The sequence below is a fragment of the Homalodisca vitripennis genome, chromosome 3 (assembly GCF_021130785.1).
Source record: "Homalodisca vitripennis isolate AUS2020 chromosome 3, UT_GWSS_2.1, whole genome shotgun sequence".
NCBI classification, from domain to species: Eukaryota; Metazoa; Arthropoda; class Insecta; order Hemiptera; family Cicadellidae; genus Homalodisca; species Homalodisca vitripennis.
Genome location: NC_060209.1, coordinates 116050283 through 116069971, shown reverse-complemented (window position 1 = coordinate 116069971; position 19689 = coordinate 116050283). Strand labels below are relative to the sequence as shown.

Here is a 19689-nt window from a genome sequence, read left to right as displayed (position 1 = left end):
GTTAAAAATGAGAGATGGTGATCTATGTTAAACAAATACCAGGTAGAATTATTTATGCTTCAATGAAGAAATGTGTGACTTTGTAATCTCAAAAGAAGTTTAATTCCACAAGAGGTCAATTTCCTTGTGGTGAAAGAAACTTTGTGGAAAGAAACTTTCTTCCCATGGTACATAAACGGTTCCTCCAACTACATTTTTTAATCACTAATATATATAGGCTTAAATCCTGAATCTTCTAACTAATCCTAACATCTGAATAATGTTGTTTTTTAGCAGTGTTCAAGTAGTTGCAATAATAAAAACCTGTAAATCCTTATTTAGTGGAAATAAATAGCTTCTTTGCACAAGAGATGGATAGAGGGAATCCCCTATAGCCCAGGAGCCGATAGCAAATTTTCATTGTATAAGTACACAACCTTGTATTTCTTGAAATACTAGTAGTAGAAAAATGTCCTCTAGAAATTTATCCACATCAGCGTTAGTTTTGGCGGAGATCGAAATGGGAAGGTACCAAAGGAATTAGAAATATAACATGATATTATCTCAGATCATAATTATTAAATGAGATGATTTCTTGTTGCAGGTTGTAAGTGTAAGAAAGGGCCATGTGGCCCTAACTTTGCCTGTATAGATAAAGAATTTCTAATTTTCATTTTAATTTTTTTGCTTGACACCATAAAACCAATTATCAAATACATTTATAAATGTTAAATCAGTGTCAGCTGATCATATACAGATACTTAAAGTGGTAACATTCAAATTATCTAGTTGTCTGACAGTGATTTAACTATTATTTATGTGCCTGGCAGTCAATTTTAAGTGTTCAAGCTAGAAAAAATATAATATGAGAAAAAATTTATTGTTTCATAATTTTATTTATTTTGAACCTTACTTTTTGACCTCCATCAAACCTAGTTTGTAAGGTCAACAATAAATTTATTTCCTAGAAAAAATTCTTCTATTGATAAAAAAACAAAAACAAAACACATTGTGTGCTTATACAATGAGAAGTGGCTTTCAGCTCCTAGACTCATAGTGTTAGACTACTGTGTGAAGCATTAAGCAATGTTGACCTCAAAGCTTTGTATTATTATGTAAAGCTAAGCAAAGTTATTGGCTTGTATAGAAAAATTAAATTTTATTAGTATTATTTTTGTTATAAATTCCATTAATAATTACATTTTTTATACAAACTGCCAAGTTATAACATCTTGCAACAAGGTATCATTATTTTTACCACACTTTAGTATTTATTATATGATTGTACTAAGACTAAAAAACATAACTTCTGTTAACCTGTAAACAAGTCAAAGCAATACAGTGGAGCATGGTTAATTTAAGTGTGTTTAATTCGAAATTGTAAATAATTCAAACTATATTACCTGTATATTTTTGTATTATGGATAATGATAAAATAGACTGGTAAATTTGGATAAGATATTGAGTGCTTTTTGATTTTAAATTTTCAGTTTTTTTTTTAAGATACTTGTATAATTATTTTTTATGAAAAATTATTTAAATTTTCACTTGTCCCTTGGGGTTTCAACTATTCATATTCCACTGTATTTCAATATCAGTTTATGAGTATTTAGACATAGTCAGACATGATATTCAGCATTGAACATTGCTTATAGTGACAGATATGTTTTACTCTAGGTTAAGATACATTTATGGGTCAATTTAGCAACATTGGCTACACTACTTTATTGAAATGAGTAGTTTTCCTCACATGTGACAAATCAAATTTTTAATTAGTTTCAAATCACAAATCAATTAATATATTTGTTTTGTGCAAAATAACTCTTTGTAATACGAAGTGCATTTTTTAAAAGTAAGTACTGTTTTGATTATAAAAATTAAGTAAACTTTTGTAAAAATTTTATTTTATATGAAAGCCTACATGTTTATCTACTTTTCTACATGGCTGTCATTAATATTGAAGCACTTATCATATTTAAAAACAACCTTTTGTATACTATCATAATATTAATTGATATTGTATTGTGTATATTGCTGCCTGATTATCAGTGACTGCAACACAATCATTTTGACACTATTTTATCATTGTGGTGCTGACCTTCAAGAATGCTTCATCTGATGAAAAAACAAATGTCAGTCATTGGGCACTAAATTGGGGCTTGTGGGGGCTTATCAAATTGTTCCTAACAACAGGCTGTGATGAGTTATTGAGTTCATTTTGCTACATGAGGACATTGTCATACATCAAAACTTGTTTCTCAATAGATTAAATATTCAATAAAAATGTCAAAGAAAACATTTCTTGAGGCTTGAAGAAAATCCTCTGATAATGAAGAAATTTTGATAGTGAGTATATACATTAATAGATGTAAAAGTGAATGATTTTTGCTGTATTTATATCTGTGGCTTGCTAACAGATAGACGGTATGCAAGTACAGGACACTGACCGCAGCGCTGCAGTGGCAACATTTCTAAATGGTGCTTACTTAAAACACACCTTGTATTATAGACTTTATGAGTTAAAAATGTGTTTTGTGATTGTAGGTGACAACTCTTCTAATAGCTATAATACTCAATAAGAAGAACCAGCTTTAGTGATAAGAAAATGTAAACTGATACCTTAGTGTTGACTTTAGCTGGGGAGAAAACCTTGGGCTCAACAGGAGTTGGAATCTCTTGAAGCGTGTCGCCGAACTCAGACTCCTTGAGAGCCTTGTACGTCTCGGATTTGGCTGGGTCATAGACTACCGTCTTCTTGTAGCTGTAGGGCGGGAAAGGAAAGGGGAGAAAACATTCACAGTTTTATTTTTTTATATAGTCAGCTGTAATGAGTATGAACTTGGTTTTAGTTTTGGAATGTAATTTACGTTTTCATTTCAATTACTTGTACATTCTTTATGAGATTAAATATAAAAAAGTTGTTTTAAAACATTCAATTTTTTTACAAATAAACTATCACTTGTGAATTTTTATTTATTAAACATAATTAGTTAAGTTAGCAACCATTTAGACATGATTTGTTAAGTTATAAGTAATAAGCAAACAAAAGCAAAACATTCCAGAGAAACATATAATGAAAAAATGTAACTTAAAATGTTTTGAATTTGACAAAAATAGTTGAAGTTTTAAAATGTTAGGACTTGGGCTATTTAGGTGGAGGTTGCTGGGAGAGTTGGGATTTCAGTTTTAGGAAGGACAAATCAATGAAAATGCTATATCAGCTATGCAGACCAAGTTCTTAGCAAGTTAACACTATACTAAACTAAGAAGAATCTACTAATGAACAACAATGCAAGGAAGATATATCAAACTACAGTTCATACATTAAGGCAAACAAGTAAAGCCAAAATTATGTTTCTATTGTATGCTGTTTTCAGTGTTATGTTGATAAGGCTTAGTAAAATTACCACTGTTAATACAACATATAGAGCTTGGGACAAAAATGTAATCACGTAAATTCATGTCTTTTGTATTAGGTTTCTAGAGATTGCTTTAATAAAAACGATTATTGTTCAGTAATAAATAAACAAGTCATTTTCATATTACATCATCAAATTTATTTTAACATGTACATTTAAATTGATTTAATAACCATTTCTTGCTACATTTCCATTAATTTTGTTACATGTTTGATACATTTCACATATCTTCTCCCTCAGTAAATTCTATTTTGTGTGAAATCACGAAATATATATTAAACAGGACATCGATTGATAAATCAACCAAGGGAATAAAGCAAGAAATAAAGTTTCATCATGAACTATTACTAAGTTAGAAAATGTCTTGTTATTTGCATTACATGATGTAGGAGTAATCTGGTGAAAACTAAAAAGACTAAGTTAATGGCGCTAAATTCAGTCAGGAGAGGAGAAGGTGGGTGAAGACATGTTTAAGACTGGAGCAGTTTTCATATAGTGCGGTCTCAAGAATGAGGATGTGGACTGCAGAATGAGGAAATTAAAGAGGACGTTTGTCCAATTGAGGGGCTATTATTGGCAATCCAAGGAATTGCAGAGAAAAATTAAAAGTAGGAGTTTAAATATGAATGAAAACTTAGTATTCATTTTAACAAAATAATCTGGAACATTTAAAGGTTTTAATTAAAATTACAAGTCTTCAAGATCCCTTAGAAGAATTTGGAAAATAATAAGGCCAACTGTTCTGGCCTATAACAAAGATGCCAACAGATGTTGGATGTAAACAGGTTACCTTGCCGTGGAGGCTGAAATGGAAATGGAGAAGGGTTGTATAAACTTCAGCAGCCTGACAACAGTACTAAGCAGGAACTGAAATGGAATCTTCAAGGTCAGATACTAAAAAGAGACCCAAAGAAATATGAAGGAAGCAGAGTGTTGGAAGAGACTAGACAAGGACGTAGTCCTGAGGATTACTGAAGACATTAGCTGAAAACCAGACCAGTACGAGAGCTTCCATTAAGTTCTTATCCTCCACAAAGAGATACTTGAGTTGTCAGGTTACATACTTAATTTATTTGCTTTACATAAGTTGTATCTTGCAAATTGTGTTAAACCCTGTATCTAGTTCGGCAGTTGATACACTGGGCTAGATAAAACGGAAAAATACAGTTTGTAATGTAACAGTTTTACAACCTTTTTAAAACAAACACTAGTTTAGTTAGCATTTTGAAGTAGCACTGGTTTCTGCTTTAAAGTAATAACTAGGTCACTTCTTTTTTAAATGTATTGTTGGTTTTCCCCAGAACCTTTTAATAATGCACAAAATATATAGGGAATGGTATACACTTGAGGTGTATTGGATTTCAAACCACTAAACATGTTCTTCTTCTTGCAAAGTCCCTAATGGAATGTAAGTTTTAGACATTATTTAACCTGACATTTGCATAATCGTGTTCAACTACGACTTGTTACCTTTCCTTACATGAGTTGTTCTATTGTCTCTTTTGATTTGCAATAAAGCCTCAGTGTTCAGTGACTGCTAGCCATCTCTTGCTTTTGAACATAGCTCCTATGATTGGTTCAAGAATAAAGATCCAAATTGCAGTTACATGTTCTTCTCATATCACTTACTGCACTTGTATGCAAAATCGAATATAACTGCTTTAGAGATAAATTTGGGATAGCAGGTAGGAATGAACCTCTTGATTTGTTTGAACAATTAAATATGGGAAGTTTTAATTACTTAGTTTTGGTCATACTTTGCTGTTATGATCCAAATAATTGCAGTTTAAATTAGTTCCTTGTCCAATCTGAATTACATTTTTATCAACATTGTAATAATCTTAAGACAAAGCCAGAGGATAAAGATTAAAATGCGAATTCCCTGAGCAAATTCTTGCAAGTTTCAGTGTAATAAAGTTTTGGATGTTGTCAAAGACTTTTCTTGGCATTTGTGCAGTTTTATTTAATCTGACCCAAATCTTAATTGTGTATAAAAAAATTTTACGCATATTAATCCAACTAAAACATTTATTAGCAAGGTTACGTGAGGCAATTGTTTAATTCACAATTAAACGTGATCTACTTAGATGAAATTAAGGCTAGATGTTGAAGTAATTTGATAGCATGATCTCTCATTCTGGAGAAAATCAGTTTTGTTGTTGTTGTGTAACTTTGCTCGGTGTTGTGTTGTACTGACTGTAGTTATACACAAGAAAACTCTACAAATAAAGCCAAAGCTTTGAGCAGTGATAACCTGTGCTCATACTCGCTTGCCAACAGGAACGTTTTCCAAGTAGAGGCTTCAACCCTACATTACGGGACTTTATAAAAACAATGGGTTAGAAGAAATATTTGAAAACATTAGAAAGAGAGAGAGAAAGTATTTAGTTCGGGTTGGCAATACTTGCCTTCGACATGGGGCCTCACTGGGGGGAGGATATATCCTACACACAAACATACACTAACCATTACATAGTCTGATATTTTAAATCCAAAGAAACCCATTAACACATTGACTGCTGCTTGTATTGTATAATGTAAAAGAATAGTATATATAAATCAAACTATACTTCGTGCTGCAGTAAATATGTCAGTATTAATAAAAACAAATGCAACACCAAATTTTTTGTGAAATTCTAAAGTACTCATTATATTACAAAATGCTATACAGGTTAATATGATATTAGCATGTAGATTTGGATAACAGAATACAATATTTTTATTGAAAAAACAAATAGAATATACCTTTTTTGGATTTAAAACTGTCAGATACATAATGATTTAGGCCCAGAATAAAATTTGAAGGATGTTACACATAGTTTCCACATACAATACTAGTCACCAGAACATAAAGGCAAACAAAAACTTACTATACAGACAGTCCATTGACAAACACTTGTTATTTGTACCTAACACTTGTTGGAATTGAAAAAAAAGAAACAAGTATGTTGAAATTGCTAATAACTAAGCCTTGCATCCTATCATTGATATTTGCTAAACACATTGAGGACATTTTTTTATTGGATTAATATGTGACAAGACACAACATTAATTAACAGAAAACATTCAATAGCCATTATTTAGACATTATCACAAATATAATAGACGTAAATGTAATTATAATGTATTAACCTGACAAAATAATATTGCAATGTAAGTACAAAACAAAAGAAAGTAACATTTGAAATATTAAAGTAGTTTATTTAATAATAATATACATATAATACACGTATTATTTAGTAGTTATGTTTATACACGTAAAAAGTTTGCAGTATATTTTTTATATTGTCAACGTACACTTGTATTGTTATGAAATCTTACATAATTAAACGTATAGATACGTTTTTGGTCCTTTTAAGATTTCAGTAATTTTGTTATTGTTAAGTAGAACTGTTCTTATCTTATCTACATTTTTTAAAGGTAAACCCTGATGAATAATATCAAATACAATAGATGCTTAGTAATTTTTTTAGAAAAAGCAAAGAAGATTTAAATTTTTCTAGAAAATTGTTGCCCTTACTAAACAACTCTATCATGCTTTATTATCTTTGTAAGCAGACATGTCATGTTTGTTTCTTCTGATATGTTATATTGTTTCAATATTTCCAACCCCAAACAAGTTAAACTATATACAATTTTAATGTTTCCGTAAATCATTATGTAATTATCTGGGATAAATAAATAACATAAACAACACTGCTTAGATGTTATGTTGTGATTGTGAGCCTCTGTACTGAAGATGTATTTTTAATGTTTCCATAAATCATTATGTAATTATCTGGGATAAATAAATCACAGAAACAACACTGCTTAGATGTTATGTTGTGATTGTGAGCCTCTGTACTGAAGATGTATTTTTAATGTTTCCGTAAATCATTATGTAATTATCTGGGATAAATAAATCACAGAAACAACACTGCTTAGATGTTATGTTGTGATTGTGAGCCTCTGTACTGAAGATGTATTTTTAATGTTTCCGTAAATCATTATGTAATTATCTGGGATAAATAAATAACAGAAACAACACTGCTTAGATGTTATGTTGTGATTGTGAGTCTCTGTACTGAAGATGTATTTTTAATGGCCATCCAACTGTAGACCATGTAATTTGGCAAACCCCTATTGTATCACTTGTTAAACAACACTGCTTAGATGTTATGTTGTGATTGTGAGCCTCTGTACTGAAGATGTATTTTTAATGTTTCCGTAAATCATTATGTAATTATCTGGGATAAATAAATCACAGAAACAACACTGCTTAGATGTTATGTTGTGATTGTGAGCCTCTGTACTGAAGATGTATTTTTAATGGCCATCCACCTGTAGACCATGTAATTTGGCAAACCCCTATTGTATCACTTGTTAAACAACACTGCTTAGATGTTATGTTGTGATTGTGAGCCTCTGTACTGAAGATGTATTTTTAATGGCAATCCAACTGTAGACCATGTAATTAGGCAAACCCCTATTGTATCACTTGTTAAACAAATATGTTTGGTTTGATGCCAAAATGAAGTATTCTGTTGTTTTCTACAGACTACAGATTTTGAATGTGGCCTGAACATTTGATTCTGTAATTTATAACATTAATCTTATGTTAGTTGCACAGGGCCGGTGATTTTTTGAGCTAGAAAATGTTTTAAGATTTTCAGTAGCAGTAACCTTTTATTTATATGAGTTTAAAATCCCATCTTACCCATCACAATAACTGAAAATAGTATTTAATGAATCCATTGTAGAATATTATTGTTGTTAATTTTTTTTATCTGTTACTAATTGTAATGTTTAATATAGTATGAATTAAGCAAAATTACTACAACTGATCAATTAAAATTGGTGTCTTCTTTTGTCAAAGCAGTTATTATGACATTACACATGTATACATAATAAAATTTATAAACTTTTTTATTTTTAAAAATAATAGCTTTACCTTTTAAATACTAAGTATTGATAGTTTTTTTAATAATTTAAGAATAGAATTTAATTGAAATTTGTTTCTTTTTTATTGAAAGATGATATTTAAACACATACATGACAAATTATGTTAAAAACTATAACTGTTACTAAAACGAGATTAATAACCAAATTTGACCAAATTATAAAATTATTGGTGTAATTAAGAATATTTAATTTAATATATTATAAAATGTGTTATACAAAGTAATATGAAACCCATCATATAATACAGAAATTAAAATTTACCTTTTCCGATCTAATATAAAACCAACCAGGTAGGCATCGCACAAATTTGGGTGGCTCTTGAGAGAAAAATTAGATTAATCAAACAGTGATTTCTCTATACTCCACATTTTTCTGATTATGCAGATTATTGTAACAGGTTTTTTACTTAATTTGGAAGAAAAAATGGCCAATTCAGTACCCATAGCAAAAGAAACCTACCTAGTTGGCGCAAACTCTACCCACTATAGTTAACACTCACGGAGTAGCCCCGGTCTGCTGTTGTATCGTGTTGACGATGTTGTCCTCCGAGTACAGTCCAATCGGGGAGTTGAACTGAGGCATAACCTGTCCGACAACACACCACATTATCGCTGGTATCATTACGTGTAGACATGTTTGAACATGTGTTAAATCAGTGAGAAGGTTTAAAAACATGTATGTGTATACAGATCGAAATGTACTGCTCACATAATAAAACAGTTCTTTGAACTTGAACTGAATGATTACATTGATATACCAAGAAAACCATATTTTAGATGGGGTTGGTTTTGGGCTCTAGGGGTCATGTTCAGTGAAATTATATAGAAATTTTTCTTAAGTGCTACCATGAGTGTGATTGCAATTAGCTAATACTGTATACCAAAACTAACCTAAAAGAAAACACATAATGTTCCTATAAACTGAAACCCGCTATTTACTGTAAGCAGATAAGAAGCACATGAAAACTATTAAAAATTGTTTATTAAAGAATAATAAGAAAAAGCTTGTTTATACTAATTAATATAATAAAATTGACTGTCACATCAAAGAGACATAATATAAAGTTTATATTTTATTTATTTAGTATAGTTCATTTTTATATTGATTATTGTTTATAAGTTTTAAACTCTAGTCTGTGAAATAAATTATTACAAAAGATCTTTTTATGAACAAATCTGTGTTAGGTGTACTTGAACAATTAAAAAAAAACATAATGCAATTTTAAATTGTGCTAAAAATTATGTGAGAATATTCAACTAATGTTTTTGGCCTTAGTTCAAAGAAGATCGAAATGAGTTTTATGGAATGACCCAAATGTTGATAGTATATCAGAGTATTTTGAATGTTTGTAGTGGGTGTGCTGTTTTATTCTGCAAGGTATATTTTTACCATGCAGTTGGCAGTAAGCTACATATGACTGGCATAGAGCCAAGCCAATTCTGTCTGTCGCTATTTCCACAGATATCTTGTTACAGAAGGAATTTGCAACAACTTCTTATCTGTTGTGTTAATAATTTGATACCATAATGATGAAGCTTTGAATAACTTCTTTTCAGATTTTATTCTTATCAGATTATTTAAATGCACTTGTGCCAGGAGTTAAAGCTTAACCATAATACCAACTTCCTATAAAAAAAACAGAGTAAAACTCAGGCCATTTGGTATTCTTTTAAAACATTTTGCTTCAGTTTTAGAAAAAGGATATTTAAACTTTGGAATTAATTAGTGTAATCCAAGGAAAGCCTTGTATTTAGAAAAAAAACTAATTTGAGAAGATTAATCTTTTACATAAGTAAAACCCTTATTTTATGAGCAGAGGCTGTTCATCCTGGTATTCTTTCTTATAATACGAGCTAAGACTGCAAGAAGAATGGGGGAATTCAGGAGAAGAGAATAGCATAAATTTTAAGAATAAGGGTTTTGGGCCTAAAAAATCGATTGGCAATATTCTGCCAATTCTGCCAATTTTCTTAACAGTTAATGAATTATTTTGTCAATAACAAAACTACAGGATGAACAAATTATTCAAAAAAGAAAACTGATACTTAAAGAATATTATTTGCATTTTAGTATAGTTTATGTTAAACATATAACATTTGATATCAATTTACTTTATGGAATTAGTTATTGTAGTAAAAGCTTGAAATTCGAATTTAATATCTTGTAATTTTTCAGAAAATAATAAACCAGAGTGTATCTCGACCATTATGTATTTGATATATTTCACTTTATAATATTTAGAATAAAGATGCCTGGGTTCAGATATTAAATGGCGTAATCCTTACATTTCTTTTCATTTAAATAAATTAATCAATCAATCAATGATTAAAAACCTGATTAGTGTAAACCTTTACATGAAGAAAACTCATATTTTACAAGTGTAGAATTATCAACCTGATACTTTAATGAAAGCGATTATACAAAATTGATTTAAAATCTGTGGAAAGATCCACTAGCTTATCTAAACTTTTAAAATAAAATGTTTATAGTTTTCTAGTGGTGCAGAATTCCTTTTTGGTTATAAGAATTCATTTGAAAAATTTAAATTCTGTTTTGGTTTTGAGAGAATTAGTGCCTTAATAAAAGACAATACTGATGTCTAAATTTGTACTAAATTATGAAATTTGGTTATGAATATAGTTACGAATGTTGTATAACATGTTGCATATAATCTGGTTTGTGTTTAAAACTACAGAACGTTAATTTAATAGTTTCTAACTATGATCTATCATTTTTTAGAAATTAAAGTTTGAAATTAGTAGTCTTTTTTCTCAATATCCTCCATAAGATATAATGACATGATTGTCTAATTATGAAGAAAGTTGTACAGAGATTGTTTCTGCCAAAGTATGGTACATAGGAAGTACTAATTATGCTTCCTTATTAAATAAATAATAATAGTGTTACTGTTCAAAACTTGGAGGAAAATTTCAAATAAATTTGTTTTCATGAAAAAATATTTATTTTTAAAAGTCTATTTTTATATCCAGAACATCTATATCTTTTATTACAAATCTGAGTATACTTCAAAAATAATATCATTTATATTCATAATATTTTAATTTAATTTAATAATTTGTAATACATATATTAGAAAATTACATCAGTATTACTAGTACAATAATCTTGTCATACTGGGTTTGAAACTAGGATGGTCTTGGAGACCAGATTTAAATAATTTCTGAAAATACAAATTAAAAAATATCAAATAAATTTTATTAATTTCTCTTTATAGAAGAACCATGAAATCATTTTATAAATGTTAATATATTGATACAATTTTTAAGAATAGGTTATAGTAAAATATATATTTTTTAATTAGTTTTAACAAATTAAAATACTGATTTCAGTTGAATAATAAAGTAAATGCTGCTTGATTAATTTATTGTTAAAAATATGTAATTAATAGCAGGTATCATTAGGAATAATATATAATCAGAAAATGATACAGAATGCTAAAAATCCTGTTCACTGACCTTGTGATTCATCAAAACACTATTTTCACTTACTGCAGTGGTGGATAAGCTTATTAAAGTCTAGACTAAATGGTAATACAGACTTATACCCTTGAAAATTTAACGTAAATATTTTTAGTACACAGAATTAGAGATTGTGCTCATTGATACAGGATTGAGTTTATGGAAAATCTATGGTGACATTATAAACATTTCACTGATACAAGTACAAAAGCTTCTATTAGGAAACAAATATTTATTAAAGTATCTTTCAAAATTATATTGATCTTTATAAAATGTACATCCTTTGTCATAAACAGTGTTATACAAGTTGATTAATTTTTATCACAAGTATACATGATGTAGAGAAGAGGTTAAAATTTACATCCTTGCATCATACACAATAAATTTGGATTCAGTTACATAAAGTACCTTCAACATTTACAAGTTAATGATAATACAAAACAAAATGGTACAATTGGAAGTATCAGTTATTTTATATAAAGTAAGTAAACATTTACAGCAAGATAACAGTACTAGTCAAGCCCACATACAAAACTGATTTGTATCCCAAAAAGGGTATGTTCCAGTTCCAGTCTAAAATAGTCTGAAATTCAACCTGTACCTATATTACTTCATTGTAAAGTTTCATCATGATAATTAAGTATTACACGTAGTACCAAGAAAAAGAGAGCTGCTTGTTGAAGGTTACCAAGGATGTTGTACATCTTGGTTATGCCCAGAATGCACATGTCTTCATTGTTATAAAGTGTTATAGGTACTTATATTTACACAAAACAAAAAAAGCATTTAGAAGAAATAATTGTTAATAAGCAAAAACAATAATCTGAAATAGAGTTAAACAATAAAACAACCAAATTAAAATAATAACACAAACTTTTCAGTTGAGTATATAAACACATAAATGAGCGGAGTTCTCTTGTATGAGACTTGTGTGTGCACATGCAATATGTAAACTGAAAATAAATTATTGTGTGTTATTGATATGGAGAACATGTTTTTGTAAGAATAATTCAAACACTACAAATTGAGTTTTTTTTTAATGCCATGATGTCACTTATTATTTGCTAATCAAAGTGATGAGAAATAAAAACGTTGCTTCGTGGACATGGAGAGTAAATACAGTAAAAGAAATGGTAATGCACAATGGTGTACACTTTGTGTAGGTAGGAAGTAGAGATTTGTGAAAAAGTTGCTGTGGTGAAGGTACGCATATATAATACAAGTTAGCATTTCCAAAAATACAAAACTGGAATGCTCTTTATCATGTTAACTCAAAAGGGAAACACATTTAAACCTTTTTATTTGGATCATCGGCCACTACTCTCTGAAGGATGGTGTCAGCCACCTACAAACAGATACAAAATGTAGCCATTCCATTATATTGGAATTGACAATATATAATATTACTGTTATAACCCAAACTAAACAAATCTTATTATTTATAAAAAGTGCTTTGATTCCATTAAATAATCTGTAAATTGATAATTAACTAAAAAAAACCATTCATTACTAGTTAAATAAACTTGAACAGCATGAAATAAATTTTAATTGAAGCAAATTTTTGAGAAATATTTAAAATATACAATTACAACGTGAATAGATGAGTGGAAAGCGATTGATGAGTGTTATTCTAAAATTTATAGTAAGTAAAGAACACTATATTAAATATACTATTGAGTTGACAGTGTATAAAGCTATTCATTTCACATCCTTAAAACAGTACAGGCTATTCCTTGCTAAGTGACTGTCAGGGCCATCCAAAAGATGTCAACCAGAGCAAGGTGGCTGTGGCACATGAGATGCCCCTTGCAGAAAATATAATATAAATACTTTTAAACGTTTCAATTTTAATAAAACTGTAATACGTAACACAGTATTATTTCAATTTTTCTTTCAGCTCCCTATGTCAGGTAGCTTCCACATTGGTAATACAAATATTCTGACAAGTAAATTGATCATAAATTAATTAGATTGATAACCTACGATTGCCAGTGTTTGTGCTATATTTCTGGCTATCTGTGGCCACACACTTTTTTATAGGATTGACCTTGACATGTGTCATTAATCTGTAATAATATGATAATAGTGTGTTTTGCTTAATGACTGTTTATACGAGTAAATACGAACAAGAAATGTCCAAAAAGTAAGCTGCCTTAAATTACATTTTTTTTAATAATTGTAAAAAATATTTTTGCACCTCTTGTGATATTCCTAATTTCTTTACACAATTTGCGGCTTGAACAAAATATTTATGGTATTAATTTCAACGTCAAACTGATCCACTGCTAAATACATCAGCCAGTTTGTGTTTGTTTTGTACTTCAACTACTTGTTTCAATATTATCATAATTCACAAAGTGTTGACTGCTAAGATGACATTTAAGCTGTGAGAAAAGTTAAACAGTTGCAAGAATATTCATGTAGACTAAACTGTCTTTTTGTAGCTTATTATTTCGAAAGTTAGGTAGATGGTGATGTTACGAGTAAATTATTTCTTGTTAACACCATTTCCTATTGTGTTAGTGTCATCTACCTGAGAGACTGAGGATTCTCTGTTGTTTCACTTGGATGGAGATTTAACAGATTTAGTAGCTTCTTAATTACTGATAAGTGTGTTAGCAACTGATTGTAATGTTTTAAGTAGAGGTAGCTAAAACATTGTAAACATGTAGCCTTAAAATAGGTGATTTGGAATTATACTTTGAGGGTTTGTTACCTCCAGCTAATACTACAACATATTATAAGCAATATGCAGAGTCGTTTTCTTGGTGACTAACTATCAATTCTTCATGATTTAATGGTTCATGCATTCTGGGCGACAAAAATATATAAAAATAAAGTGTAACATTCTAAAATTCAACCACTTTTGATGTGAGAAGTTACTTATATAATTTCTTTAGACCGTAAATCACGGAAACTAGTTCTTAAAATATACAAATTTTTACGCTTGAATCCAAAGAAGCATTTAAAATATTTGTCTCAATAGGTTCACAATACTTTGAGATGGCCCTGATGACAGTGAAGGATTAGGCATAAAATGATCTGTTAAACAATGTGAAATAATATCACTAAAACTAAATTAGTGTTGCATGACATAACTAAATGATCAATCTTGCATTAACTCACGTTGTAAAGAGCTGTGCACAAACTATAACTAATCTACTATTATATTTCCTGTGAAGTGTATTGCAACATTAATCACTACTAACATAAAAGTTTTCTGCTACATACTGCTTTGAAACCTTGCTTACCCAATTAAATTCTTGAAATATTTTGGCCTTCCTATGTAGGGTCATCTTCAGTCGACGGACGTTAAACCAAATTTCAGTTTTAACTTGGTTTAACTCAGTTTCACTTAAGCATAATATTACAAGAATTGTGTAAGCAATGTTACAACAATGTACACGGGAAATTATGATGTTAATTATGACACAGACCGCGTAAGTTTAATAAGTAAGATTAAGCACTATTCATTTATATCAACATCTTTAATGTAAGAGCACTTTCTATAAGGATAAAATCATTGCTTTTTTACTCGTAAAACATTTTCTCTTCTCATACCTCTCACAGTCATACATTTCCTACAGATGTTTATGAGGTAGATTTTAGAAGAGATTGATGAACGAGGATTTGCTTAGAACAACTTTTGATACACTGTAGGATACAAAAAAAAAATACACCATTTTAGATTATCATTTGTAACATGGCAGTGCTGCTATTATTTAACTTCAGAAAATATGTGTTACATAATTACACAAATAAAAGTCTTATTTCACGGAGTGCACACTTTGTTTTATTAACACCAAAAAACATATTTCAGATTTTACTAAGTAGCTATCATTCACAACTGAAGTTTCTGGTATTTAACTGTTCTAATGTACACCAATATAATATGTGGTTGATTATTTATTATTATTTTAAATTGACTTCAGACCAGGTTTTACTTACTGCATATTGATTTATGACATTTAATTTTTTTTATTAGAATCTGTCATTTTGATTTCTTTATTTGTAAAAGGAATAATTTTATAAAATAAATAAGCAGTTTATTGTTATTATCCTTGAAAACTGGAAAGTAGAATTGTTACACGCACTTACTGTCATTAAATATAAAAACAGAAATACTAAATTTTGGGCCCACAGTTTAACTTCTTCACATATCACTGAATATAAGGTTACCAGATACCTATTAGATCATCAAGTGAATATAACGGATGTCAAAAAAGTCAGTGAAAACCAATTCCTGACCAAATTATCTAAAATTGAGTCCTATTTAAACAAAAATAAAATTATAACTTCTACTGGATGTGTTTTAGAAAAGTCAACCTTCATATTTGTGGGAAAGGTAAAAATAGTTTAATACACCTAAAGGCATCACTGTTTAATTTTTAGGAAAAGCAAAAGAGAAGTCATGTTTACATGATCCAAGCAGGGCCACAAGTATTTGGTGTATAAAACAATCCCTCCTCCGAAAGTTGGAGCGAATAAAAGATTTTTTATCACTCTTAATGATAATGTGCTACTTTTCAATACAGCTGTGATTTTGTTTCCTTCTCAGAGTTACCTGACTTTTTTCTCCCAAACATTACTTTCCCTGTGTAAACAATTCTCTCGCTTTGGAAACATCTTTCTTTCCTTGTATAAACAATTGGATTCCGTTATTTGTTTTTAGAGTATTATATTCAAACAGCTTATTTTAATGCCAAAATGAATTATAAAATAGTGTTACCTTCAATGTCAAATGTTCTTTCAAAAGATTTCATGTGCTTTTTTGCATCACGACGAAAAGTATCTTTTAATACTCGTCTCGAAAGTTCTATTGCAAGGTTTGATAGCATTTGCAATGCAAGGTGAATCTCGCCATGCACTAGGTCACTTTAAAGACTAGTAATAAAATGTACTATTAATATTAACCCCATTATAGACACATCATTTTAAGAAATACTGAATTGTTCATCATATCTAAAAGTCTTGAGTTGCTCCCGAACCCTTATTTTGAGGGAGTGAGTGATTTTGAAATCCATTAAAAACGTTCTCATGTGATTTTATGCATAACAATTTTAAAATGTTTAACTATTAAAAGTTTATGGTGGGTGGAAAACTTTTTGAACACCTGTTATTTTAAGTAACTCTATGAATTAGAGATTGAGAGATACCTAACATTTAAAATGTACATGTAACCTATAATTACAAAACTAGTCCAATCTATGTGATATCCATTCAGTCTAGTCTATCACCTTCTGTTTCATAAGCACTTCATGAGGTAAGCCGTGCAGTGGTGGTGGCGCCCTCATGAGGGGGTTGGGGTGGTGGCGCAAGTACGACTCCGTGGGTAGCGCATCCTTTTTGATCTTGGCCCCAGGAAGAACCAGTGGTGTTGTTCTGTAGGGCTGAAAATGATATAACTCTCAATCAATCAATAATAATTCATAGTAAACATTAACAAATGATGTGTAATCTATATTTTACAGTGAAATAAATGTTATCTTCTTATATTATTAACTATCGAACTTGATTTAAAGTTAGTAGGTTCAAATTGATACGCAGTGAAGTCACTTGGTATGTGTAGTTTGGTTATTCCGAGGCCAAGTCTGTTATCTGTGTGAGGTCCAATGTAAACAAGTCCAGGCTGGATTTAGCCCACCAATCTGTGCTTATATCAGCAATCCACCATTCCACCTAGAGTGAATCCTCTTGCCTAACTTCCTGCTCTAGCCTTTGCAAAGGTTTGTTAAGTTTGTTTTAATATCTTTTGCTAATAATTCCCAATGTATATTTATTGCTATTTAAATTTTTCTCAAGATTTTAAATACTGTTGGAATTAAATCAGATCAACGCTAACGTATTACAGCTTTGGATATTTATTAAAATTACTTAAATAATTTTAATCTATTACATTTCTTAAAATATATATTATAAAATGTCAGAGGATGTATTAACTTTATAAGGACTATTTTTAGATTAGACCCAAATTAATTATAAGTGGCTCCTGTCACTGGACATCAGAAAATTAGTTTTAGATTTTAATGAAGAAGAAATCAAAACAGCTGAAAGTAGGTCAGTAGTAGCACAAATAGTTTAATGGGGACCAGTTGAGAAACAGTCCCACATTCTATTTTTGTCAGTTTCAACATGTCAGGACCTGCCTCAACAGGCGGCGGCACCAATGATAACACAAATAACTGAGCCATTAATAGAGACACCTACACATGGTCCTGTCTTCTCCAGGCACACCTCACACTTTGACTGGTGGTTCTGATTGGAACTGTTGCATTTTAGATCTACATTATTGGCTCGCTCACTGAGAGATAAATATGAGTTTATACATGTTTGAGGAAAGGCACTAAATACTAGTCTGGGAGCTGAGAGCCAACTGTATAGTATAAGCACGCAAAATAGTTTTTTGTGAAATTTATGAAATATTATCTTTTCTGTAGCAAAAGATTGCCAGCCAAAGAATCAGATCGTCAGCCACTTTAGGTTTTGTGGGTGTAAAATGGGAAGGTAACTTCTCAAAACAAAGAGCTTATTTCCCACTCAAAAGGTAAAATATTACAAAATTTCCTTTATAGTCCACACATGTAACAAAATACTTGCTATCACACCAAGTCTCATTTTCATAAAAAACAAAAGCACCAAAGTAAATTATTTCAAATAGTTTGGTAGTCATGGCCTTATAATTGTTGAAAGGTATTCTAGTCTATTTAGATTTAAAATACATATCACATAAAGATTTATATACCAATTTTCGTTCCATCTCTTTGGTTACTTTAAAAGAAAGGTTTGTTCAAACATTTATATTTTATAACAACACTTGTATATCATAAATAATTATCATTAGATATACCATTAGTGTCTTCTGTAAAATATGTATTATTGTTGATATTATTAAATTTTGCAACATGCAGTCCACTTTTCACCATCTTCCAAGATGGGTTCCCTTTTCCTTGAATAATTCCTCCATAATGTATTATGACAATGGCTGAATTGTCAAAATATCTATTGATATATTTACCAATATAATATTCTGCACCCATGAATAAATCTGTTAATAATTATAAGAAAATGATTTTAATATTTAAACTCAGCAGGAAACATTAAAATTTTTGTTAAAAAAATATATTTCATGTGAAAAATTATTATTAAAATAGCTGTTTCAAGGTAAAAGTAATTAGGCACTACGCATTTTTTCCTAAGATTACTATTTTTGGTTCACAGTATATTTTTTAATGGGTTACCAAATGTAATGAAAAGTTACCAATTAGTTCCACTTAATCAGTACACTCTGTCAGGGACAACAGGCAAATTTAGAAAATAATTTTAGAAACAATAGTAACAATTCTGTAGAGGTTGCATATTATTTTAAAATGCCAGGCACATCATATTACACATTTATAAATAAGAATACACACATCCATTGTTATTTCTAGGATTGTGTACTTTTGGTAGCATTATATTTGCAAAATACTTTTTCTCCAGATTGCAAAATGTTACAATTGCTTTCATTAACAAATTCTCAACCCATTCACAAGAGAAACAACATTTGTCTTGTTTCCATGTTTTACCTGAAATAATGTGAATTTTAAAATTCATTTTAATTTTTTAATACTTTACAGTGTAAAGTTTGGTTATCTGCAGTATTATTAGTAATGTAATTCTTACAGTCGTTGGCAATCTTGATTTTAGTCACATGAACACAGTACTACACACCAACACAACTTCAAACACTTAGGCCCTTATCTTTAGTGGTAGAATTATGGGCTATACTTTTTCCAATATTTTTATTGGATATTCAGAAATAAAAAAAGTTTGTACTTCATCGTTTAAATATATTTGAAAAGTTGCGTATATACTTTACAAAAAACATACTA

The 19689-nt window shown here is 29.8% G+C and overlaps 1 protein-coding gene across 8 annotated transcripts in view; it reads right to left on the bottom strand.

Moving 5' to 3' along the window:
• The window catches only part of LOC124357367 (PDZ and LIM domain protein 3), a 92805-nt gene that overhangs the window by 5340 nt on the left and 67776 nt on the right, over positions 1–19689 (bottom strand). For 4 of the 8 annotated variants that reach the window (XM_046809099.1, XM_046809094.1, XM_046809100.1 and 1 more), the window contains 5 exons: positions 17056–17208; positions 13113–13163; positions 8839–8924; positions 5807–5842; positions 2599–2740 (listed from right to left, as the gene is read on the bottom strand). In XM_046809099.1, coding sequence (XP_046665055.1) covers positions 2599–2740; positions 5807–5842; positions 8839–8924; positions 13113–13163; positions 17056–17208 — 468 coding nt within the window. The remainder of the gene's footprint in view (positions 1–2598; positions 2741–5806; positions 5843–8838; positions 8925–13112; positions 13164–17055; positions 17209–19689) is intronic. The other 4 variants (XM_046809096.1, XM_046809098.1, XM_046809097.1 and 1 more) reach the window with 3 other exon arrangements.